Source organism: Tinamus guttatus, unplaced genomic scaffold (assembly GCF_059628265.1).
Source record: "Tinamus guttatus ecotype Peru unplaced genomic scaffold, ASM5962826v1 Tinamus_guttatus_pri_ptg000172l, whole genome shotgun sequence".
Lineage (NCBI taxonomy): Eukaryota > Metazoa > Chordata > Aves > Tinamiformes > Tinamidae > Tinamus > Tinamus guttatus.
Window position 1 is genome coordinate 6789681 of NW_028288706.1, and position 24712 is coordinate 6814392.

The 24712-nt window shown below is 36.8% G+C and overlaps 1 protein-coding gene across 1 annotated transcript in view; it reads left to right on the top strand.

Moving 5' to 3' along the window:
* VPS35L (VPS35 endosomal protein sorting factor like) overlaps positions 1–24712 on the top strand; it is a 45743-nt gene that overhangs the window by 15020 nt on the left and 6011 nt on the right. The window contains exons 15-29 of the mRNA XM_088523200.1: positions 1200–1246; positions 2516–2627; positions 2783–2899; positions 3237–3290; positions 3694–3774; positions 4360–4422; positions 5125–5210; positions 5659–5739; positions 7986–8049; positions 9745–9843; positions 10409–10486; positions 11140–11254; positions 20970–21109; positions 23550–23715; positions 24084–24202. Of these exons, the coding sequence (XP_088379326.1) occupies positions 1200–1246; positions 2516–2627; positions 2783–2899; positions 3237–3290; positions 3694–3774; positions 4360–4422; positions 5125–5210; positions 5659–5739; positions 7986–8049; positions 9745–9843; positions 10409–10486; positions 11140–11254; positions 20970–21109; positions 23550–23715; positions 24084–24202 (1422 nt within the window). The remainder of the gene's footprint in view (positions 1–1199; positions 1247–2515; positions 2628–2782; positions 2900–3236; positions 3291–3693; positions 3775–4359; positions 4423–5124; positions 5211–5658; positions 5740–7985; positions 8050–9744; positions 9844–10408; positions 10487–11139; positions 11255–20969; positions 21110–23549; positions 23716–24083; positions 24203–24712) is intronic.

The window sequence follows — 24712 nt, forward strand, 5'->3', positions numbered from 1 at the left end:
ATAGTTGTAGATTTCTGTGGCATAGAATGAATCAGAAGTGACGTAATCTAAAATATCAGCAGCATCTGCAAGATGATTTGCTCTGTTTTATGCAATTTATTGCACTACTCAGGTTTTAGATTTTTCATTCAGTGTTAATATAGAATTCTATAGAGTTAAAAGACATAAAAAGCAAACACCATTTTCTGTGTTCTGTGTGTTAACTTGCTGTATAGGCAGTTGCTGATTAAGCTCTGCTCTTATGTAGCAAAGTGACTCTATCAGAAAGCATGAGAAGAGATTTAAAAGAGAAAACACACAGCCCAAAACCTTTCCCCCATCATCACTTGAAAACAAAGCCTGTAGATCTGTTTAATACAGCAGGCAGGTTCAAGATAATCGTCATCTGATTAACAACCTATGGCCAGGACTGATTTGTCACATAACTACTGCAAGACTCAAAGTGATGACAACATTGCTCATTTGTGATGAAAATTTATTGTGTCTTTTTACCTACTTCCTTAATTTACTGATATAAACTGTATTTTTTTGATCTATTTGATCAATATGTTACAATCAGTGTAAGATAGTTTTAAGTAAGTTGTTTTCTGAAGATGCATTATTAAAGATGCTAGTTCAGCAGCAGCAAGAAAGAATACTTGTTTCCACAAAGCTCATATGAGACCACTTTAAATTCATAGGCAATATCATTGTTTGTTTCTCACTGCTTTTAGCTATTTTTTTTTCCTGACTTTATTCGTTTTTTTTTTTTTTTTTTTTTTTTTTTCTGTTGTACTGATATAAAAATGATTTGGGTAAACTGTAGCTTTGTAATTGCTTAACATAGTCAGCAGGCTATTTTAGTTCCAGTCTGTTTTGTATTCTGCAGCAGAGAGCTCTTAATCTTTCCTCTCTAGCCAGAGGTAATTGACCTTGTAGGCAAATAGTAATTGTTCTGAGAAATGGCATGGCTGAAAGATTGCAAATTTGACTTCCATAAAATGGTGTTTTTGATTAAAATGTCACTGTACCTGCAGATGTGTTTTTATATTGTACTGTACAATTATTTCCTTCTGCTGTAAATACAGGATAAGACAGGATTATTTGAATGTATGGGGTAGGTAATTAAAGCAGCTTTTAGCAGACTTCACTATGTTAATTAAAGCTGAACATTTTTTGCATAGTCTCTACTCACTAATTTTAATAAGTAATTCTTCTAGGTTCTGCTTACTGAGATGATGGAGAGATGTAAAAAATTGGGGAACAAGTGAGTATCATACAACCTAGAAGCCACGAGTCTGTATACTCATGAATTCCTGGTGGATAGCATTGTCTTTCCCCTCTGAAAACCCTTTTTGGAGGTATAGCCTAGCTATTGTTCTCTCAGTAGCTGACTAAAGTCATCATTATGAGCATTTTTCCAGTCATGAATTCCAAAATAATGCTAGGTTAGGGCATTCCCTAACCTAGCATTCCCTGTCCACCATTCCTATAATTCCTGCTTGTGCTTCATTTTTCTTGTCTTCCCATCCCTCCCTTCCAGTCCCTCCATGGGCTCTAGTTATCCCCTCCATGAATTTGGCAAGGGAAGTTGTGAATCAACAGACATCAGAAGATACTAATATTTAGGTGACTCTTTTCTTAAGATTAAATGCAAATTTCTATCAAATGGGACCAATGATGCTCATTCAGAAAGCAAGGTAGTGCTGGGCTCTTTGAAGTGCAGTATAGAATCCCTCAAGATAAACGGCCTGGTATGGTCTCCTTTGCAATAGTGAAGGGCTTGGTGCAGCTAAGATCTTAGAACAGCTTTTGTGCTAACTCATGGCTGAGTTTACCTAAAGGATTGCCTTTTTTAACAATGTCAGATTTCTTTTTTCCTATGTGGATTATGGTGACTGTAAACTGGATTTTACAATAATAGAATGGCTCCCCTCCATGGCTAACTTTAGTAATATATATATTGATCTAAATGATTAATTTTATGTGTCTCAATATATGATTGCCAATTATTCTGTGATCATCCTTTGAATTTGTTTTAATTGTAAAAATTCAGCTGATATATACCTTATGACAGTCAGATTTCTATTTTTCAAATCAATCAGAAAAGGTTTGATAGAGACTTACCCTGTCAAAGTATGCTTCTGAACTGTTGTTAAAAAGAGTAGGTTACTGAGCACATGAGCTACTGCTGGCTTAGTTGCTTTTCTTTCTACCAAATTTCAGTAAAATTATGGTTTCAAAGGACTTGTGTGAGAAAAAAGTATTCTACAGATAGGATGGCTTACCTTCTGCTTGTCTGATAGCTTAACAGTTTTCTGCTTTTGCTAATGTAATATTAGTCCTCATCAATACAAGTTCAACTTGAAATTTTTTTTGGATATGTTTTTCTTGTTGCTTTTTTCTTGCTGTTTTTTCTTGTTGTTTTTTTAACTTCAGAACAGATACTAATTGTTGAAAATCTGAAAAGTTCAAATTAATATAAAGGAGAGGGCAAAATATTGTGCTGTATCAACCTGTGTTATGTCTGTTGTAGTGCTTTGCTGTTGAATTCGGTAATGTCGGCGTTCAGAGCAGAGTTTATTGCTGCAAGGTCGATGGACTTCATTGGCATGATTAAAGAGTGTGATGAGTCTGGATTCCCTAAGGTAACTTTTGTTTGTAATTTATAGTATTGCTTATTCATTGTCTGACTAACTTCTTTATAGTCTTAGATAATTGTTTACATAGCTTGAACGTTTTTGAGTTACACATTGAGCTATGTTGGACAAACGCATGTCTTCTGTTTCTGATTAACTTGCAGCATCTTCTCTTTCGCTCATTGGGATTAAACTTGGCGTTGGCTGATCCTCCTGAAAATGATCGCCTTCAGATATTAAACGAAGCCTGGAAGGTTATAACAAAATTGAAGAACCCTCAGGTGAGTTACCGATGGTTCCATTTTACTACTAACTGATTTTCTGTTTAAACCCAAATTGAAATCAGTTGTTCAGTCAGCAGTACACTTAGCTAGTTTATCTTTCCTAGTTACAGGCAGTTGCCAAAATATATGATAGCTAGTAATAACTCTATACAATCCTGTTTTTCTGAGCTCTGCTTACTTGTATAAACAGTGTAGTTCTGAGGTTCATCATTGCTGACTCATCTTTAGGTGTACATGAATGCCATCTTGGGATATATTCTTTTAAGCATAATTTTTGGAAGTAAATTTTCTTGCCCTTTAAACTTTGGTAATCACAAGACATGTTTATTTCTAGGATTATATCAACTGTGCTGAAGTGTGGGTGGAGTACACCTGCAGGCATTTCACGGTATGTGGAAATTACTTAATTTTGGGGGGGTGGGGGAGGAAGGGACAAGTTTTCTAGTACAGACTGAGTTTTAATAATAGAAAAGGTAATGACCATTTATAACTGTGTAGAGTTTCTTTAGTGTATGAAAAATATCTTTCCCTTTATGAAAGATGAATAGGAGGGACAAAAGATGTGGCTTTGAAGGAGGCGTTTTTTTCAACTCTGTGTAATATTTCTTACCTTTATTTAAATATAGCAAACGTACTAGTTTAAAGGTTTACTGGCCTGGTTTTAGAGGTTTAACTAGAACTCTGTAGCTAGCTAATGCTTTGGTAAATGGGAATGAATTATCAAAATGGGTTTTAGTTATTTATGTACTAATTTCTTGACTGTAATGTGTAAACTAACTTTCAATACACAGAAGCGAGAGGTCAATACTGTTTTGGCTGATGTTATCAAACACATGACTCCGGATCGAGCATTTGAAGATGCTTACCCACAGGTAAAATGCATTTTCTTTAGATGAAGTTAGTTCTGAAACATTGCTGGTGTATTTTACCACTAAACTATTATTTTTAGAGAATACCTAGAATTTGGGAAGCTTTTTGGAGCAATGTAATGCTGCAATGTGTGTTATAGAAAAAGGGGTTGATGGTTGCTTGGAGGATAGGAAGAGCGAATACCAGAGAATAACAATCAAACTGTGAGGTTTATTGTTGTTTTTTTTTGTTTGGTTTTAGTTTAGCGAGCCAGAGAGAGTATAGGTTATAAATCAGAAATTTTCCTAACTGTAAAAAGTAAAGAATAGCTAAAAGACTGGCTGGGGAGATCAGTGAGTTGAGTCTCTGAAGGGCATGTTGAAAAAACATATTAGGAATAAAATACCTGAATTTCGTCCTGCTTTGGGGAAAAGAGATGACATAAGTGAACATTTAAGTCTCCTCCAGCCATTTTCTATGAAGAACTGGAGAAGAATAATCTCTGATGTGGGTAGTCTTAAAGATAAATATGTGTCAGAAGAAATCCTAGTATATTTTTTTCTTAACTTGTAGTGTAATCTTTTCTTGTTTTTTAATTTTATTTTTAGCTGCAGTCAATTATTCAGAAAGTCATTATTTATATCCATGACTTCTCTCTGCTTTTTTCAGTGGTAAGTGATAATGTGTTTATTCAAGTTTTAGGTTTTTACTGTTTCTGTAAGAACATTTGTGACTTGCAAATTTAGATTGTTTGCAAACTCACATGATGAGAGGACTTTTTGTCAAGTAGAAAAGTGCTAAAACATTTTCCCAACATTCTGCTTCTTCCTGTTTAGATACTCATTATTCTAATTCCACTTTTCTATACTTTTTCTTTAAGCTGTTAGATTTTCCAAGTTGTTTTTGTTGTTATGGCATAACTGATAGTCAATGAAAGATAAAGTATCATTTATTTCTAGATGTGTTCCTCTAACTGCTAATAGCTGTTTGTGTGTTAGAACATATGCTTGTCATGTTGTATTGTAGGACATAAATTTTAATGTTGAAACAAAGAGAAGATTTTAGAGTTCAGAGATTGCATGTGCATTGAAAGAGAGGAAGGAAGATAGATGGGCTTCAAATTACTTAAAATCAGCCAAAGAGTAAAAGTCAAGACAGACTCCGGAGAGTCAAAGCTGCATTACGTGTTGTTTAGGCAATTCTGAACCCTCACTATATTCTTGAGAAGATAGAGAACCTCATTATCTCAGTATCTTAATGACCTTTGTCTTTCAAGAGAATTCAAATGTCTTGGACCTTTATAAATTGCCTTTGATGAATCTAGAATGGTTGCTACTGTGGGGCTTGTTCTCATTGTGTTTATTTGCTTTCAGGAGAAATTCTTGCCATTTCTGGATATGTTCCAAAAAGAATGTGTGAGAGTGGAGGTTTGCAAGTGCATTATGGAAGCTTTTATTAAGTAAGTGGAGAATATTCAGATTAAATGCACTCTGGAGGATCTGGGCAAGCTAATGAAAGACTGTGATAGAAGATAGATTGAATCCGTGTGTAGTCCCCTTAGTTTGTCCACTCCAACTCCAGCCCATCTAGCTTGCGGCGCCCCTTCCAAAGATGAATTCTGCAGTTGGGCAATAAACCTGCATACATTAAGATGATGTTTCTTAACAGGCATTTGTTAGAATTCTAAGTTTATTAAGCTAGTTGTTTTGATTAATAATAATAATAATTTGTATGTAGATGTATGTGTTTGTGTATATATATATGTTTGTGTGCATATATACACACATGTACAAAACTTTCATGCATTCTTAGTGTCTTACAGGGCTGCTCAGGAATTATATTGTAAAAGGATCTTAATTTGCACAGTGGAGTATTTTTCTTCAATGTTTTTCAAAAATATCTTACAGGCACCAGCAGGAATCTACAAAGGATCCTGTTATACTCAATGCTCTTCTGCATATCTGCAAGACGATGCATGATTCTGTTAAGTAAGATCAACTTTGTTCAAACTAAACTGCATTGCTTATGCAAAGTGTGGCTGCTTTGCGTGTGATTTCACACTTCTGAGACTGTTTTGTGGTAGATTAAGACATGAATCCAATTAGCAGTGAGGGAAGAACTGTGCAATGAAGTGGCAGCATATATTTTCTCTTTAATTACTGATTTCTTTGAATACTGAAACAACATTTTAAAAAGCAAATAGCAATAATTATGGAATATTCTGCTGAAGCAGATAACTAAAAACATTTAAAAACCCATTTTTTAAAGAATGAAATCAACATTTTCTCTGATTTGTGGTGAATAATAAACTATTTATGAGCTTTAAATGAATATGTAGCCATTAAAATACAGATCTCTGTACTCATTTATACCTTTCTGTGGTTATTCAGCCACTTTCAGTGAGTGTGCAATTTTGAAAGGACACCTTGAAGATCCCTAGGAGCTTGAGTATGAAGCTTTTCTTAATTTTCGTAGTACTTTCATATAGAGTGTCTTAGAGTACTGACCAGATACTAATAAATCAAGATTCAAATACTTTCAGTTTGGCAATTTAGAAAACAGATGTGGGTTGTAGGTAACTTGCAAAAGTAATGGAGATCTGTGTATGATAGCAAATACAGCCATGGTTATCATGCTTGAAATCTTTCTCCTCTCCTCTTCCTCTTTGCCCCTGTTGACACTCTCATATCATAATCTCTTGCAGGGTCAGTGCTTCAAGGGACCTTGTGACTTTCTTAGCCTTGATATTCCAAACTGCAAGATCTATTTTTCAATAAAAATAATTTATTTGATATGTAGTTCTAATTAATATCAGTTTAAGTACTTTATTGTGGGTTAGATCATCTTTTTTGACTATATGTTGCACTAAGGGCCACTTAAGCCTTTAAATAGAACAATGACTTGAAGCTAAAATAGCTTATTAAAAGAAATGAAATAGTTTATGGTGTTTCATACTTGGTACTTCCTCTGAACTTTTGCCAAAACAATTCTCGTGCTTCCCTATGAGCCTTAAAATCCCTTAAACCAGCAGTTCTTTTTAGCTGAGATAAGATTGCTTGATCCTGTTCTATCATCTTTTATTAGCAAATTGTCATAACTTCTACCTAAAGTAACTCCTGCATCTATTTTTCGTATCCTGGTTCAAGAAAGTCTCGGTTGATTGTGTAGAGCTCGCTGAGCCCTGCAGCAGCTGTTGGAGGGTAACAGCCTTCCAACTGGTCGCAGTCTGGTTCAGAATTAACTGGAAACCTGTAATTGACCTAGGGATCCCATTACAAGTCTTCTGAGCCTCTCAGAGTCCATCAGTTGCCTCACTTGATTGGCAAAGCACTAACGAGCTAATCATGCTGAGATTTTCTTTCCTCCTTTACTGAATTTATATAATAAAACTATTGTCCTGTTCCCATCTGGTGTCTGAGCTGGGAAAATGGTAACTGATACACTAGAGGTCAAACCTGCAGCCAAGTACATAATAGTAAAAGGATTAAATTGGATTAGTTAAGTGTAATTTAACTTTTTGTTTATCCATTTTCAGTGAAACGGATTTGACTTATTGGATTTCCACGTGATGTAAATTTGTTTCAAATCAGATTTGAACTCTTTCTATAGAATATGAATCTGTAGTCATCTTGAAAAGAAACTTTTTCTCATACTACTTCCTTACTAAAATATATAAAAAAAAGCATCATAACAAGATGATGTTAAGGCTAGTTTTTGAGTAATGTAGCTGTGTTATTCATTTAAAAAAACACTCAAATGTTTCTCAAATAAATACATTAACTGTGATATTTACTTTTAAAAATTCGTTTAAAAGATTTTTCTCTGAAATAGGATGAGATGAGTTTCTCTGTCTCTCTCTCTTTTTTTTTTTAAATCATCAGTAAGCCATTTGCTTGCTGGCTATTATTAAGAATATTAGCTTAGCTTCCTGCCTCTCATAGCAAATCTGACTTCTTAAAAATCTAAAACAATTCCTTTAGCAATTCTTTGTTTTTTTTAATATTCAGAATTTTCTTGCACTGTGTTGTTGACTTGCTGGTACTCTTAATAAAATTGTTATCTTAGTTCTTTTTAACTAAGGTTATGAGGCTAATATGCTAGTGTGCAATAAATGTTTTATATGGTCATAACATTATATGAATTAGTAGGTATCATTTGAACTTTTAAACTGAATAAATAATGAAGCTAGGCAATGTTTTAAAATCTCATTTACTATGTAAATTTTCTGTTACAGTGCACTAACCCTTGAGGATGAGAAAAGAATGTTAGCAGCTTTGATAAATGGATTCATAAAAATGGTGAGTGACAATTTATGTGACTGCTGGGGTGTACCTTATAACTGGGATTTCCTTATGATCTCCATAAGAAGTAGGTGCCTGAATTGGACGGTGTGTGTCTGATTTGCTTAGGTATGTTAAAAGTCTCAGCAGATATATTTGAGTGAAATAAAATTAAAAAAAAGTCATACAGCTGTTTGAATGGATATGGTGCATTCTGTTAAAGTGTATGTATTGTTTATTTAAGCATTATATATTTTTTAAGATGTCATGTAATTATGTATTTGAAAGATAAACAATAATTAAAGTCATGCCTATGAAAGAAAAATGCATCAGAAAGAGCAACTATTCAGAATGCATGAATGAAATTCCACTACTCATCTCTAAATGGCACCAATACCAACTTTAATAACCACAAAATAAGATTTTTAGTGTTAATAAGCCTCACAAAAAATGAATTGCTTTGTTCTGAGATTATTTTTAACCTTTCCCTCCAATTTTATCCCAATAAAATCTTCTGGTCTTGTGCTTTGTTTTTGAGATGTCAGGTTGTTTTAGGAGATCTTCTCAGGCTTTTTTAATCTCTAGCCAGATATTTTCAATGCTTGGCTCTTTATTCAGGTAGTCGTAGCTGACAAGCTTTGTCTTTGCTTGTCAACATCTTTGTTCTTTTTTGCAATGCTATGAATTTCTCTCTTGATGTTTGCTTTCTCTTCAGCTATACTATTTAGCTGTTTAAATTGCCCTTTTTTTTTTTACTGTAATTTTACCTTATTAAGCAGTGCATGTAATGTAGTATTGTATAATTTCCTTCAGGAGCATTTCACACATTGAATAATATTTTATGGTTATTTGTAGTCTAAACTTTGGAAAAGAAAACAAAAGCATAGCAGCAAAATGACTAGTTAAAATTTTTAAAGCTCACTAATTAAGATATGGAGGGAAAGCAGTTATAACAATTATCTTTACAGCCAGCCTTTTTGTGGAAAACCTTACATTTTTAGACAAATTATCTTGAGACTAGGACTCAAAAAATCAGCAGTTACTTGCACAAATACAAGAACGGCAAAGGCCATTGTCTCTGTAATGTGAAAAGTAATCCTTTGTTTTCTGGTGCGGTTCCTTGGATGTGACTTCAGAAATAAGAAATAAAGTGACCTTTGGCTTTATTAGAAAAGAATTCCAGTTGAATACATAGATGTAGACTGCCTAGAGACTGGTTCTCATGCTAGGCTTTTGATTGACAGCTGAGACACTCCAGCTGACAGCACTTGATTTTAAATTTGGGAGGGTTAGAAATAGGATGTTCCCATAAAAGGGTTGTTTTTGACTTTCTCCTCTCCTTTCCTGCCAGAATACAAGGTTTCACCATCTTATATAAGCATATACATTTACTAAACTCAAGCCAAAAGCTGTTTTTGTTAATGCTGTGTCTATTTAGGAAATTTCTGATTTTATTTTGACCAACCAGAAAGCACAACAATTTGAATACATATTTCTTTGGTTGGTTTGCTCTGCTGAAGACTGGATGTTGGAAAGCAGACACTTAGAAATGGCAGAGATTCTCCAAGCGTTAATTTTTTGGGGGGTGGTGTCACTTCTTACTGTCATATTTTGACTTTTGAATATCTGTGATTTATCTGTATGCATTTTTGAAGTATTTCCTAAAGTTAATTGTCTACAATGGTAAAACAAGACTTTCTTTGACTTCTGTAGGTTTCATTTGGCCGTGACTTTGAACAACAGCTGAGTTTCTATGTTGAAGCCAGGTCAATGTTTTGCAATCTGGAGCCTGTTCTTGTCCAGCTGATTCATGTAAGCCACTGTTATCTATGTTATCCTTAATGTGCATGTTATCTGCAGCTATCGTTTGTAAGAGGAGATATGTTGGCAGATGTCCACACTGCCTGGGTTACTGGTCTATATAATAGTAAATTCAAAGCCATTTTATTAGATATTTTAACAGTAGACTTTGGTCTCATCTCTCATTTTATCACTCCGGGCAGGAATGCCTGGTTTCATGCAACAAAGAAATCTAGGATGTAGGAGGGTTAGCTGAAAAACGCTGTGCCGGGACAAGAAGGCGGTGCTGGAGGTGTGTGGCTAAGAAGGGGTGGGCTAAAGCCTTGAATGAATCGGCAGCCCTACCCTGAAACACCGTAAGAAGCATATTTGCTTTTAAGGACCAATCGATCACTAAGATCCTCAAAGCGGAGAGAGAATGAAAAACAAATAGTATGTGAGGGCATATAGTATCTGTGTCTCTTTTGGCTGTTTTTGTTATCTAAGCGCATTTAATAAAACATGCAGCTTGATAATTGCATCTGACCTAGTAAATTTGCTCATTTTTCTTCACGGTTTGCTTTGTTTTTATTTGTAGTCTGTGAACCAACTAGCAATGGAAACAAGGAAGGTGATGAAAGGAAATCATTCCAGAAAAACTGCTGCCTTTGTCAGGGTAGGTGTGAGTAATAGACTCTGGGCCTGCCTTCCAAACAGATAATGCAATCTATTACCATGTAAGCTTATAGCTTCTCCAAAAAATTTAAATGGAATATTATATCCAATTTAATTAAATAGAGGATGGGAGATGGGGAAAGCAGTGATGTTAAATTTTCTTTTTCAAAATAACAGTGCCGATATGCTGAAATCAATATTTGAAGTTCAAATGACTTGTTTGATTTTAATGGTCGAATGAGCTTTGAACTGTGCAATAGATGTTCAAGTTTTATATCCATTTTCTCACCTGAAACACAGTAACTAACATGTCTACATCTTCATGTGTAGTAAGAGGAGTTTGCGTGTGCTACCATTGATGAGTAGACACTAGTTCATGGCTCCTGGGTAGAGAAATCTAGGGTAGTAGTGGCCAAGTTACGTATGCCTAGGGGGCACTCCTCAATAAATATTATAACACGTAATATAGTTACTATGTAGATATTAATAATAGAATAATAGTGGCACAATTTGGACTTCCAATAACATTTGCTTTTATTGAAAATCTTCTATCTAATCTGGTTAACATTTAGTTTCTTAATCAGAAAAGAAACAACAGAAACAAATTGGGTAACTCGAGTTAAGAATTTTCTTCAATTTCTTTTCTTGCTGTAGGCTTGTGTTGCTTTTTGCTTCATTACAATTCCCTCCCTGAGCAGTATCTTTGCACGTCTTAATCTTTATCTGCACTCGGGACAGGTTGCTCTGGCAAACCAGTGCCTTTCACAAGGTAAGGCAGGATTGTTGTTTGCATGAAGCTTCTACTTCAGAGTATTTTCAGCAATGGGTAAGAGCATCTTTGAAATGTGGAACAGTATTTACAATGTGATTAAAACGTAGCCCTGATTCAAGCATTCTTTACAATGTGAACTCCCCGTGTTAAAGCAACTCTTCATGTCTAGCATTAATTCTGTGATTTAAATAGCCAGGAGCAACTGACTCCATTTGCCAAAGTCCTGGCTTTGAGGTAGATTGTCCTAAGTTAAATAACTTTGAAACTACAGATACTGTTTTTTCTCCCGCAGAATTTTCTAAGCACTATAATCACAAGTAATATGCTTATATTAACTGTGATGAAGAAACTAGTTCATCTGCATAGTAGTGCAGCTGACAAAGTCCCTCAAGAACGGGATGGAATTAAGTTAGTTTTCTGGTGTTGTTTGCCCATCAAAGCGCGTGAGTGATAAATTCTCAAATAAGAAAAGCACGCCGCTGTATTAAAGAGTAATAGAGGGAATAATATCAGGCATTATGAAAAACAAAAAAAATATTTTCTTGTTTAATCTGAATGACTGATAGAAGCAGTGCCTGAGTACTGGTTTTCACCTTCCCATTAGCTCAGTCTCAACTGAATGGAAATTCTGAGAAATGGTGCTGTGGTGGAGAAAAGCTTTGGAGTGACTGGCAACAGTGTGAGCATTTATTTATTCTGTATCATAATTTAATATGATCTTTTTCCTATTCATATTCCAATTAGAAGACAGATACAACAGATACCTATTCTAAAAGTCTTCAGACCTTTAATTGTCAATAGTATCTATCTTTTTCCTTTTTAAAGTGTTGTCGTCTACTTTGCTTTGTAATTCTAATACTGACTTTAAGTGTCTGCCTTCCAAAGGTAAATTGCTTTTTCTTTGTTTTTTATTTTTGTTGCTGCACTGAAAGTAATAAATTGGATTACTCTGCAGCATCTTTTGTTTTGGGAATTAATTCTTTGTTTTAACTTTGTGCTTCTTTGCAAGAAGATTAAAAATGTTCCTGTTGTGGTGATTTTAATCTATCATCACTACATCCCACTGTGCTATGTGTATTCTGCTCTTGCTGACATTATATTTTATTGTTATTAAGGTTCCTGCAATGGGTATTTAAAGTTCAGGGTGGATTGTATGTGTGAGAAGATCTATCTATCTGTAGATTCATTTAGTTAGTTAGTTATTTAACAATTTTGAACTGCCTGAATTTGGCAAGGTATGCAGGCCATTCTGAGATTTAGAACTTTTACTCTTCCTGCTTATGTTCCGTATCAGGTCGTTCCTTTTACGGGCAGTGTTTGATGACTCTCCTTGCAGGACGCTCATGCTTATCTTGCCTTATAGTATTGTGAGATTCTGCCATCTCTGGATGCCTATGAGTATTGAAGGAAAGTTCTGTCTTGCTTTCCTTTAGAGGAAGACTAAATGTGTTTTAATTTGCAGTAAAAGCAGGTAAAGCTTTGGTTGCTTCAGGTCACAAAAAGTTCTTACATCATATGCTACAGGAAAACATTGATACGGTAGTTGCAATTGTAGCTGGGTATTTTTTTCCTGCTCTCCCTAATTTCATAGGTTAGGTCTTGGAAAAGGCCTTTCCTACAGTGGGTGGAGAGAGAACGATTCAAATGAGTTTAACTTGCCAGAAATTAGATAGGCACAGAGTATTGGAAAGGAATGACTTTGAGAGAGGAAATGCATCAGAATTTGAAACGATCCACAAGGCAGAAACCTTCTGAAGTCTTTCCAAGGACGCCACAGGGAGCCAGCCCTTCTGCGCCCGGAGCTGAGGCCGGGCGCATCACCTACTCCCTGCTGTCGTTTTGCATGAGGCAAAGGCAAGTGTATCCTCTCTTTCGCTTACTTAGGTTTTTTTTTTTTTTCCAGTTTTTGGTGTTGCTCAAGCTCTGTGTTCACCAGTATGTTCCAGCTGCACAAACAAGCTGCCTTTGGATGCTGATTAAGGCTTTTTAGTACAAGATGACTGTTACATTTCTTTTTTTTTCAATCCTGATGCCGCACATATAACAAAGCAGAGGGATTTAGAGTAAAGCTGGCTTTTGTCTCCGAGTGAAGGATCTGCAAAATCAGTTGTTGTGTAATTGGTATTGTGCAGTTTCTTTGTGGATGAACTATGAGTTAACCCCAAATTTGACTATTTTCCCTGTTAAGCTATTTTAATTGATCACTTTACCTCATGCTTTGTATCAGTCTTTGTTGCTGCTGTGTTGCAGTGCATCTTTTGATGGAAACCAATTCCAAGCATTCTCTCTTTAATATTCAGCCTTTGGGGACTCTGCCCTGTGCTTTTTGGGATCAACATTATGATTTAATAACTTTTCTAAACTGCTCTTCCATTATTTATGTGGTTCCTCTCACAAGACCCTGGGCCCCAACCATTATTCACATTTTCAGTGTGAGACTCTATGAAGGGCACAGCAGGGTTTCCCACATGAACCCCATGCGCCCACTGAACAACTCACAGGCATCACCATTCTAAAACCTCTTAAGGTAGCAGGTGTGTCCAAAATATTGAGAACTTAACCTTTAAATGTGTATTTATTAGCCACTCTCCCTTGAATTTAGACCTGCAAGCTACAGAGACAAATATTTTGTCAATCTCTGCTCAGCTTTTGTTGAAATGAAGCCAACCCTGTTTTCTTTTTCATGTGTAAAACACTGAAATACTTTTGTTGTTTGTAAGTCACTTTATATACTTGTTTCCCCTTAGAAAAATTTGTTATTTTGGTCACAGTTGTATTTGCATGAGTAATTTAGCATGTGCTGAGCAGGTGAACAATGACACAACTTATAATGAACTTTATGAATGATCTTTGCATGTTTTGATTACCTGTAGTGAGATAATGTGTCCTTGAAAGTAACTAGCTTAGTCTGTATCTCAAGAGCAGGGAATGCATTTCAAGTTTATAATGAGAAACATGGATACATTCGTAACAGCATATTTAAACCCAGCCAGCTAAATGATGCCAAATAGCTGCTGATCCACTAAAACCAATGCAGCATGAAGTGCAATTTTCAGTATGCCATTAATGATATCGTTTGACTAGGAAGTGAAGTCTTGCCTTGTGTGTAACCTTTATTTCATGCTAATTGGGGTTAGCTTAATCAATTTAAAATTAGGAAGAGAAATAGAACTGAAAGGTAATGGACCTGATCTCATAGCTTTGTCAGTAGCAGGGCATGTGTGTGTACATGCAGTACCTCTTTGACTATTCCAGATGTTCCTTTTAGCCATTTAATTGTTTTTTATAATTATTTTTAGTTCCTGTGGGGAGTTTATCTATTTGTTCAATGAGGTTTTCCTTAAATATTTAACTAAATTGTCGATGTGCCTAATTTAGAAAAGGAATAAATTCATCTATTGGGATAGATAAGGGGATTTGAGAAGACTGACTGTCATAAAGAGGAGGCCCAGGTCATAGGAGTAAATGGTTTGCTGAGCCGAAGCTTGCAGTGAGAGGCTGTCAAGAACCAGAGCCACAGCTCATGTGCCTAGAGCTGCGTTTGCGCTGGCCTCCTCCCCATGCCAGGGTGCAGCAGTGGCAGCTTCTCAGGGGCTGTGTCAAAGTGCTCCGCTTTCAGGCACCACGTCACAGCCTCCCGGCTGGGATTTGCCTTGTCGCTCACTAAAGCTCCTACGTGACGCCTTGTTGAGCTCCATCTCCACTTGTGCCTTGAAGGTCACTCATTCAAGTACTCTAGTGTGGCAATTGCTATTTTTCTTGGAACAGATATGTTATACAATGAAATTGAGTCAGAAACATGCATTTGTAGGTTCATGTAAAAGGCGTATTAAACTGATTTAGAGAGCATCTTTTAGTATTCACATTTTTGATACAGGACAGTGAAGAATCTGAAATGATTCAGCTCGTTGCATGATTTGGAGATTAAGGTTTAACAACCATTTGCAGTTTTTTTTTTTTTAAACCCAGTGTGCTCTGAAATTCAGTCTATAATTTTGACAGGCGTGAGTTTTCAGTGCGTCTTTCATGTTGCCTTTCAGTTGTGCCAGGTACAACTGCAGAGTGAACCAGAATGGCTTGAAATTAAAACTAATCTGCTCCAAAAAAGGAACTTTTTTATTTGGATCAGTCTTCTAGTTCCATTTTATGATGAGATATTTTAAGTCTGCCATAAAGAATGTTTTGAAAACTGCTTCCTTAGCTACAGAAATACTGGAGAGTAGTTCTTCTTGTGCATTTAGTATGCAGTAATTCTACATATAAGGACACATGAAAACGTGTCAAAAACCCAGCAGTCTGTAAACTGTTCAGTCTTAAAATTTGGTATTGTCAGAGTATTGGTAGGTAGAGATGTTGTGGTGAATTGCTGCAAAAGATGTTGATTCTGTGGCAGGTTCTGAGGTCCAGCATCAGCAAAAGTTCTTCCTGGAGACTGCTGTCTTGTCTTTGCCTCTGGCTTCCAAGTGGGGCTTTAAATAAAAGGAATCCTTAATGAAGCTTCAAATATCTAGGTGATTTTTGTTTTGAAAGCATAGCTTGTATTTCTTATTAAAAGCCACCTCAGGAAGCAGGGTCTGGGATTTTACAGTGATTGTATGGGCTTTTCCCCCAATTGAATCACTAAACACTGCTGTATAGCGGCAATGCTGCCAACACAGAATAATAAATTGTCATCAGTCACACTATCTGTCATAGGGATTACTTAATTTAGATTCAATGCATGCTCCATTGTGTCACTCTTCTGGATTTTCAAACAGGCAATATTTTAATTTCACAATATTTCTCCTTGTGCAAATGCTGCTTTGCCTGTCAGAGACAGACAGCCTGACTTCAATTGGTGGTCACCGCGTTCAGCAGGTGGATAGAGATGAAACAACTTTCTGGTAATGCGTGTTGAGTGACGCTTTTTATCTTTAAGGCTGTGAAATCCTTGTCTCACTTCAGAAATAACATGCTGAGTGAATAATGTAATTCAAAGGATTGTGTGAGACTAATTTAACTAAGATATTGTCAAAATTAAAATAATAATAAAAAATCTTCATCCCCCCTAAACAGCCAACACTGATCTTTAACAAATAGTGTATATGCTTCAGAACTAAAATCTCTGCTTACTGTGTTTTGAAATAGTTATTGTTCTGATCTTTAAATGTAGCTGAAATGCCTTTTCCCTAGTAGATAGCAAAATGATTTTTTTTCTCTCTCAAGAGAACATTGCTTTATCTTCTATGTTCTATAAATGTGTCAGGCTTTTTTTGCACTTTGGACAATGTGTGGTATGGAGTATTTTAATAAGTAAAGTTTTTACATTGTATTGTTCTAGTCTATTTTCTCAGTAGTATTACATTCCATTTTTATTAATAAGATTGCTTTCTAACCCAAAAATATTTATAGATGTGAGGAATATAAACAGAGAGATGATAAGGTATGAAATTTGAAGAAATAAGGTGACTGCTATCTGAGTTAATCAGTTCTTGGTGCATTTTCTTCCTGCTGCTTATGAAATGGTGGAGCTGATAAATTCCTGACAAATTTGAGTTAACTTAGTCTTATCTAATTGGGAAACAGTCCATTCTGTATCACCTTTCTTTAATCTTTTTTAGTCCTTTTAAGATAGGAGGATGAAGGCTGTATTCCAGATATAAATGCACAACTGCTTTATAAATGCTGCAGTGACACTTTATTTTTCCATTACTGTCCTAATGATTCCTAACATTGCTTGTCTTGGACAGCTGTTGAGGACGTAGTTTTCAGGAAACCATCCATGATGACTCCAGGATCTTTCATGAGTGTAAATAGCTTATCTGGAACTTCTCTGTCTGTAGTTATAGTAAGGATTATTTCTTTCCCCACATGCCTTGCTAATATTAGATTTCATCTGCTGTTTTATTGCTTAGGAGGTCCTTTTGCCACTCTTTGCAGGCAGTTTCCAGAATATTCTGCGAATCTCATCACCTCCCCATTCACTGTTATGGCCAGGTCATTTTAAGAATATTTTCCTCATACCTTTAAGGAACCTCCTAGTAGATTCATTTCACTGTGAAAACTGTCTTTTTATTTCCACTATTCTCCCCTCTTCCTCTCTTTTAATCTTTCCTCTTAGCCCTTTAGGGGGCTTTCCTTATCTCTTGTCAACTTCTTTTAAGTTCCTTAGGAGCTTTTTATGTGAGGGATATTACAAGCTTCTCTTTTAATTTTTTAAAGCTCTTTTGTAAAAACTATTCATGTTGTCTGGATCACTTTTAACCACAATCTCACTGGTTATTTGGAAAACTTCATAGGTTTCTGAGTTACGGTTTCTCAATGCAAAATCCATTTTGACTCTTTAAGTGATTTATATCATTTTTCAGTCTGCTTGGGGGTTTTGTTTGTTTGTTTATGTTTTCTATCACGTTATTTCATTTTCTTATTTCATTTTTGTTACTTAAAATGATTGTAACTTCTGGATTAGAAGTGATGTTTAGAGAGCTTTAAGACTCAGGGTATTCAGTAGGTTAATAGCTCAAGGGAAGAACATTTTTCGTAGACGTGGCAAAACTCTCAGCATTACCTCATCAGTGTTAAGAGAAAGAGCTCCAAGTGTTTGCAGTGCTTCATCATCAAATGAGTAATGTGTTAATTTATATAAAGCACACTTGGTTGTCATTAGTTTCTTTGTGTTGGAGTGCAAGTTCTCAAGGATTCTGATTCTATGTCCAACAGATGTTGGAAATCTAATGAAGTATTAGGATGAGCTCGGCAGGCTTGTAGGACACAGAGGTGATCTGGAATGCAGAAGACTGCAGATGGTCCCTGCTGTTGTTCTTTGAGTGGATTTAGCCTTGTGTAATTGTACGTGATTAAATAGTTTGTGTAGGTATGTCAAGCTTCTTACTCCCCCTTGCCCTCTGGAGATGCTCTTCACGAGCAGAATTTCTCCCTGTCTTTTGCTTGCCTGAAATCTTATGTTAAGACAGTTTCATGGACCATCACAGATGCTTTGAATACAACTGTAAAATAAATGCTTCTATGCAAACTTTAATTTTTATTTGTAAGAACATCTCCACAGATCTATGTGTCCATATATATGTATAGAGAGAGAGGTATAAGTGTGTGTGTATGTACCATTGTGAATTATGACGTAGGAAAACACCTACACACTGGTTGCATTTGTTTTTCTGCTGCAGAATGTTATTGGAAGTGTTGACTTGGATGAGACTATTGGTTTTCCTAGCCTGAAGGTCAGCATGGATGCTCAGGGGGAAAGATTTATAGGATTGTGGTCAAACGAACTGAAGGAGCTGCTGTGAAAGGATGAAATTAGTGAAGCAGGAAGTCTGTCGTGCTCGGTGCACTGCACAAGATATTAACAACATCTGGCAAAACTTTATCATGATGATTTGTAGTAATGAGCAGGCTGCTCTCCCCTTATCTAGCTTAACAGCAGCTCCACCTAGAAGCAAAATCCCGCTCTTGGTCAATCCAGGAAAAAGCATCTTTCACCAGAAAAAAGCATGTTTGATCTTTTTTCTCTTTTTTTTTTTTTTTTGTTTTTTTTTTTTTTGTTTTAATCGAGAACATGCATCATTATGTTTTTTTGATGTTCTAAGGCAGCTCTTTACTATATACTTTATGGAAACCATGAAAGACCAGTGCATTTCTTTGTCTTGAAGTATAAATACAGTAATAACTTGATAAATTGACTTTAAAATATAGAGGAAAAGTACAGTTACATAACCATATAATTATTGAGATTCAGAATTGAATACTGGTGCCTATTTCATTCTTAAGAAAATAGTCCTCCCGTAAGTACCTATTTAGTGAAGTCTTTCTCCAGACTCAGAAGCTCAGATGACTTCTCTGATGTCCTCCTTCAAAAGAATAGAGTGAAGTGCGTTAGGGACCGTTAAGTTTCTGAAAACTCTAATCAAACCTTTGCAGTAATCTAAATTTACTCTGTTTTTGCTTCTTATGAAGCATATATACCCTGGGTGAACTTCAGTGCCTGGGTGCCTTTAGTGCTGCAGCGGAAGAACTGTTTTGTGCCCGATGCAGATGGGCTGAGCTAGCAGCAGGGCAGGCGGGAGGTCTTCCCAAGGGCCAGCACACTGCATGTGCCAGAAGCAAAGCAGAGTGTCCTCCTTTACAAGACAAAATGTCACTGATTGCTTTTGCCCCCATGTGCTTTTTTTGGTTTGCCTTCTGGGGAGGAGAGCAGCCCGTGGGGAGGAGAGCGGCCCGTGGGGACGGTGCTGCCGTGCTCGGGGGGCCGTGTTGTGGCTGGGCTTGCTCCCCACGGCACTCCTGGAAGTGGAGCCAGGCTCTGGGCTGCGGAGGGGGCTCCTGCCCCCCGGGGGTCAGACAACATGGGAGGGCAGCTCCGAGCTCGGCAATGGCAGAGATTAAGAAGGGTAAATGGGATCGAACAGTTACCTGTAATGAAGGCGAGAGGTTTTGGTTTCATGTTAATGTTTTCAGGAGAATATCTGGGACTGATGTCTTTGGGGGTTAGTTACTTAATCAGGTAGTTAATTAAGATGAAGTAGTCTGCAGCTTTTCTGCTTCCTTGTGAAGGTTAATTGCTGTAGAGATCATTCCTGCACCAATACAAAATAACTTGGGAAGGCAGGAATGTTCCCTACCTCTCATACAGGGATACTTTGATATGTTCACTATTTTCTAGGACACGTATTTTCATTTGTCTGGTCACATGTTCTGATTATGTGGTGATGTGGGGCATGTACTTTTTTTTCTACTAAAACAACTGTGGAAGTGATAGCAATTCATTTACTTGTGCTAGAATGAACATCTGCTGCTGCTTTCCTGCCTTCAATAAAGCTCTGAGAAAGATTACATATCTGCCTTGGGGCTGGCTGTGTAAACCAATATGTTGTTTGAACTAAATAAAAATGTATTCTTTCCACACGAAATAAATCTGCAATATAAAAGGAAATATGAGGTTTGAGTGCAGAAGTGTGCTTTCTAGGCACGGAAAGGTTCAGGAGGTCTCGAGTGCTTGTATGCTGAAAAGAAACAAGAGTCAGAAGAACTGCAGTTTTTCCAAAGCACATGTTTCATTGGTATTTCTCATAAGCTTAAATTAGATATCAGCTTGTCCTATATTTAGCAAATTTGCTTGGAGTCTCATGTGCTCAAATGAGTATTTCCATAGCAAGTCGCGCTCCTGGAAAATGACCTTGCTGTCACTGGTATCCCCATCCTTACCTAACACAGTTTGTCTTTCACTGGGAGTTTTTGTCGGTTTGTTGTAATTTTGCATCTTAGCCTCAATCTCTATTCTTGTAAAATAAAGATGAATCTAGTATTAATGCTAAATATTCTCTGAAATATAAACAACTTGAATGGGATATAGAAATTTGGTATTTTGAGAAGTAGCCAAAAAAGTGCAAAAAAGTGTTTGTATCAGTAGTTTGTGTGTTACCATATGGGAAGTGTTCTAGAATAAAAGGAAAATATTGTGGTTTTGGTTATGGACGTTAACTTAATCAGCTGATAAGAAGATGTTCTAATGTTATTTTTGTAGGATTAGAGAGAGGCGTAATAAAGAATTATGAAAAATCTCTTAATAGCTATTTTGCCAAGGTCATAAATGCAGTTCTGCATATGTTCATTTTCTGTGGTTGATTTGACTCATACCTAGTCATTGTTTAGAGTTCAATTCATGACTGCCGTAGAAATTAGAGTGATAATACAGCAACTATATTTTATTTTGTAGCTGATGCTTTTTTCAAAGCTGCAGTGAGCCTTGTTCCTGAAGTGCCAAAAATGATCAATATAGATGGAAAGATGCGACCTTCTGATTCATTCCTCCTGGAATTCCTCTGTAATTTTTTTTCCACATTGTTAGTGGTTCCGGTAAGTTGTATGTGTGAATAGCACACAGGGTAGCAAATATTTATTTATTTATTTATTTATTTTTCTAGTTTTAGAGTAGACCTGCTTTAATTTGAGCTTGTGCTTTCTCATATACCTGCTGGTTTGCATCTCATGGTGTTAATACATTTTTATCATACAGTGAGGTAAAGATATCAGAATTTCTTGAACATTACTCAGTCTGGGGAATGCTGCTCTCTGTTTCAGCAAAGGAATCTGTGCAGCAAAACTGAAAGCCTGTTAGCAGGTAGCCTTTACTGAATCAAACCTTCCAGTTTTTCCTAGTCATCAAAACCTGCCTTGCCTGAAATATGAAGACTCTGGCATTGGTAGCAGAACAGTCCCGGTAGTGGTTACAGATTGTGCAGCAGGTCTGTGATTAGGGACTTGAGCTGGAATCCTCTTGACCCTAAGCTTGACTCTGAAACACCCATGTTGCCTGTTGTAAGAGTAAAATAAAATATTATGCTGACAGCATCATCTTGAAAAGGACATTGCAGTCAAGTTGCAACCAATGCAAGTGGCTGTCCTCATGCAGGCTCTTAGCCCCCAGGCCCACAAGGTAGTGCTTTCCTGTGGTGTGGTTTTACATAATAGTTGATCCAGTGTAATTGCGGGCTATCGTGAAGGGGGCTCATCCTGCTTCTGCCCATGAGCTATTGTAACAGAAACTGGTTGTGATTTTTTGGGGAGTAGGAAATGTAGTGGTTGCGTTTTCCATGAGGAGGATGAACCAACTTGCCCAGTGGCTGCAAATTCCCAAGCTGCAGTGGCAAGAGGGGCAGCAGAGACAGAGATCCGCCTCTCTGCACAGCACTGTGCAGTTAACTGGATTTGGGGTAGTGTGAAACCTCATCATCATTTGCCTGTGTAAAAATTATTTACTGTTTAATAGATCCTTGCTAGAAACACAATATGTATTTCTAGCTCTGCAATGTTCTGATGAGCTTTTATAAAATGTAATGCTTGAGTAGGGGAAAAAAATGAAGTTTTCATGTTCATTTTATTGTTCTGGATTGCTTAATCTGAAAGATTTTTTTTTTTTGAGTGAAAATACAAATTAGAAGATGCGTTCGTGCATTACTTTCCTCTTCTCGTGGATATTTTACAAAAGATTACAGTTCCACATGCCTCCAGTTCTTAAAGTTGCCAACTTTAAATGCAAATGCATGTTACCTTTCTTCACATATTTTTCAATCACCACTGAAAGATGAGGAGAAAATGTAAACTAATCTGAAAGATCTGCAATAAAGCTTTTGTAAGCAAGGTATTTTGTTGACCTTACAAAAAACGCGGAGGCCTCTACCTCACTGCATGCCGTGAAAACTTGGAACTTGGAGATTTTACCTCCCTCTGTTAAGAGCTCTGTTCCTGTCCGAGAGGATTCAGCTTTCCTGGCAAGGACCAGCTTAGTGTTGTGGGTTTTGGGAGGAAAAAGGGAGATTTTTGTCCTTCCTTTTTCTTTGGCTAGGTTTAGAGAAGCAGCACAGTATTGCCCTGTGAGTCTTCCTAATGAGACCAGGGTACTGCCCTTTTTGCAGGGCAGGGGGTCTGCAGGCACTGGCTGCCAGTGTCTGTGTCATCGCTCTCTGCTGGCTCTGGAAGCAGGACGTGGAGGGCAGGGTATGGCAGATTGGGATGCTCCTCAGAGAAGTGGTTCAGGTCAGATGGTTGAAGGAGGACAGGTCTAAGATGTCAGATATGTAAATGCAGAAGAATTTGCAAGGAAATACCAGCATGCAGCAATCAGCTTCCTTTATTTTTTTCTCCCATTTTACAAGAGAATCGAAAGGAAACTTCTGCAGTAAACTGTGATTTGTCTTATAAATGTTGGCATCACTGCACCAACTGCCAGCTTGGAATGAGCCAAGTGCAGTATTAAAACCACTTGCAAAAACCCATGGTTTATGTAAAGCAGATGCCTTTATAATTATATTCCTTTCATATTAAAAGATTGTTGATTGTCTCTAACTTTGACTTCTCAGTGTAGGAGTTCTTCTGAAACTCATAATTATATGAGTAATATACTTGTTTCTGCAGCTTACTGAAATTATTTGAATAAAAAAAACCCTATATAGTATGTGTGATTTTTAGAGGCTTAGCTTTTAAGAAGCTGACTTCTTATTAGTAATACCAAATGACTTTTGAATTACTCCCCCTCTGACTAGAAAACAAAGCATTTCAGAGTTTATCTACTGAGGCTGTCTAGATCAAGTTTGTGATTACAGGTCAAATAGACATTTTAGAAGGAAACTAGAACATGTTTTTAAAAGGGTTTACTGAAAGCATGCCGCAGTAAAGTGGTTGTCAGCTTTAATTATATTGTAGCTTTTGCTGTTGCAGAGCTGGTACTGTGACTGAAAAAAAAATCATACAAACCCTAGTAATGCTGGTTTTATTTCTCATGACCCATTTTCTGTAGGACCATCCAGAACAAGGAGTGTTGTTTGTTGTGCGAGGACTACTAAATGTGATCCAGGATTACACTTGGGAGGATAACAGTGATGATAAAATCCGGATTTATACCAATGTTTTGCATCTGCTGTCTGCAATGACTCAAGAAACATATATCTACCATGTAGATAAAGGTAATACGTAGGGATGATCCTGTGTTCTGCTGTGCAATTTGTGGTACTGCATCACAGTTGAGGCTAGGTAATGAAGATAATGGTAGTGAAAATTGCTCAGTGGATTGTTTTTCTCTCCAGGTCTGTGTATCTTAATGACTTAAAATGAAATTTACTTGGGGGAAGTAAACTTACATGTATCTTATGTTCTATTGCTTACTTAGAATACACTTAAATTTATAAATTTCTTGTAACTTTCTTCTTAGAAAAAGCATTATTAAAGTAGATGTGCATGGGTGGTGCTTAAATACAAAACAAAACCTAAATCAGGCCAAAACACAATCAGATGTGTAATTTTAGCCAGATTTAAGCTTGAATTCTCTCTGCAGTTGATTCCAATGATGCCCTGTATGGTGGAGACTCCAAGTTTCTGGCTGAAATCAACAAACTGTGTGAAACGGTGATAGCACAGATCCTCGATCATCTCAAAACCCTTGGAAAAGAGGAGGTATGTCCTTATTTAACTTCACTGCAGAAATAAAGTGACTTCAGAGTTAAATAAATGGACCTTCTTCTCACCAGGCATTGGCCTTTCAGAAAGCTCTAGGAAATTCATGGGAGGGAATTAGGTAGTTTTACTTGCTTGCAAAAGTGGAGCTGGTCATATAGTGTGGCCTCTGAAAGACCTAATGATATGAAAGAGATCACTTATGTTTATAATGTATTTTTAAGGTTCAGGCTCAAGCTAATTGCTGAGGTGCAGGCTGTACACGATGGGTCTCTGCATGGATGGTACCAGGGGTACTGCATAGTACTGACGCTGAAGGTGCAGCAGAGGATGTATTTTTACTGCAGAGCAGAATGATGATTGCAGAGCAGCTTAGTCAGGTTAGAGGTGGCTTTAAATCAACCAGCTTGAGTCTTAGTGCAGTCTGGCCATGGAAGCATAAAGCTCAGTGTGGGATAATTTCTTTCTTTTGAAGGTCTCTCTGTCTATAACGAGCTCCTTGGTGCTCTT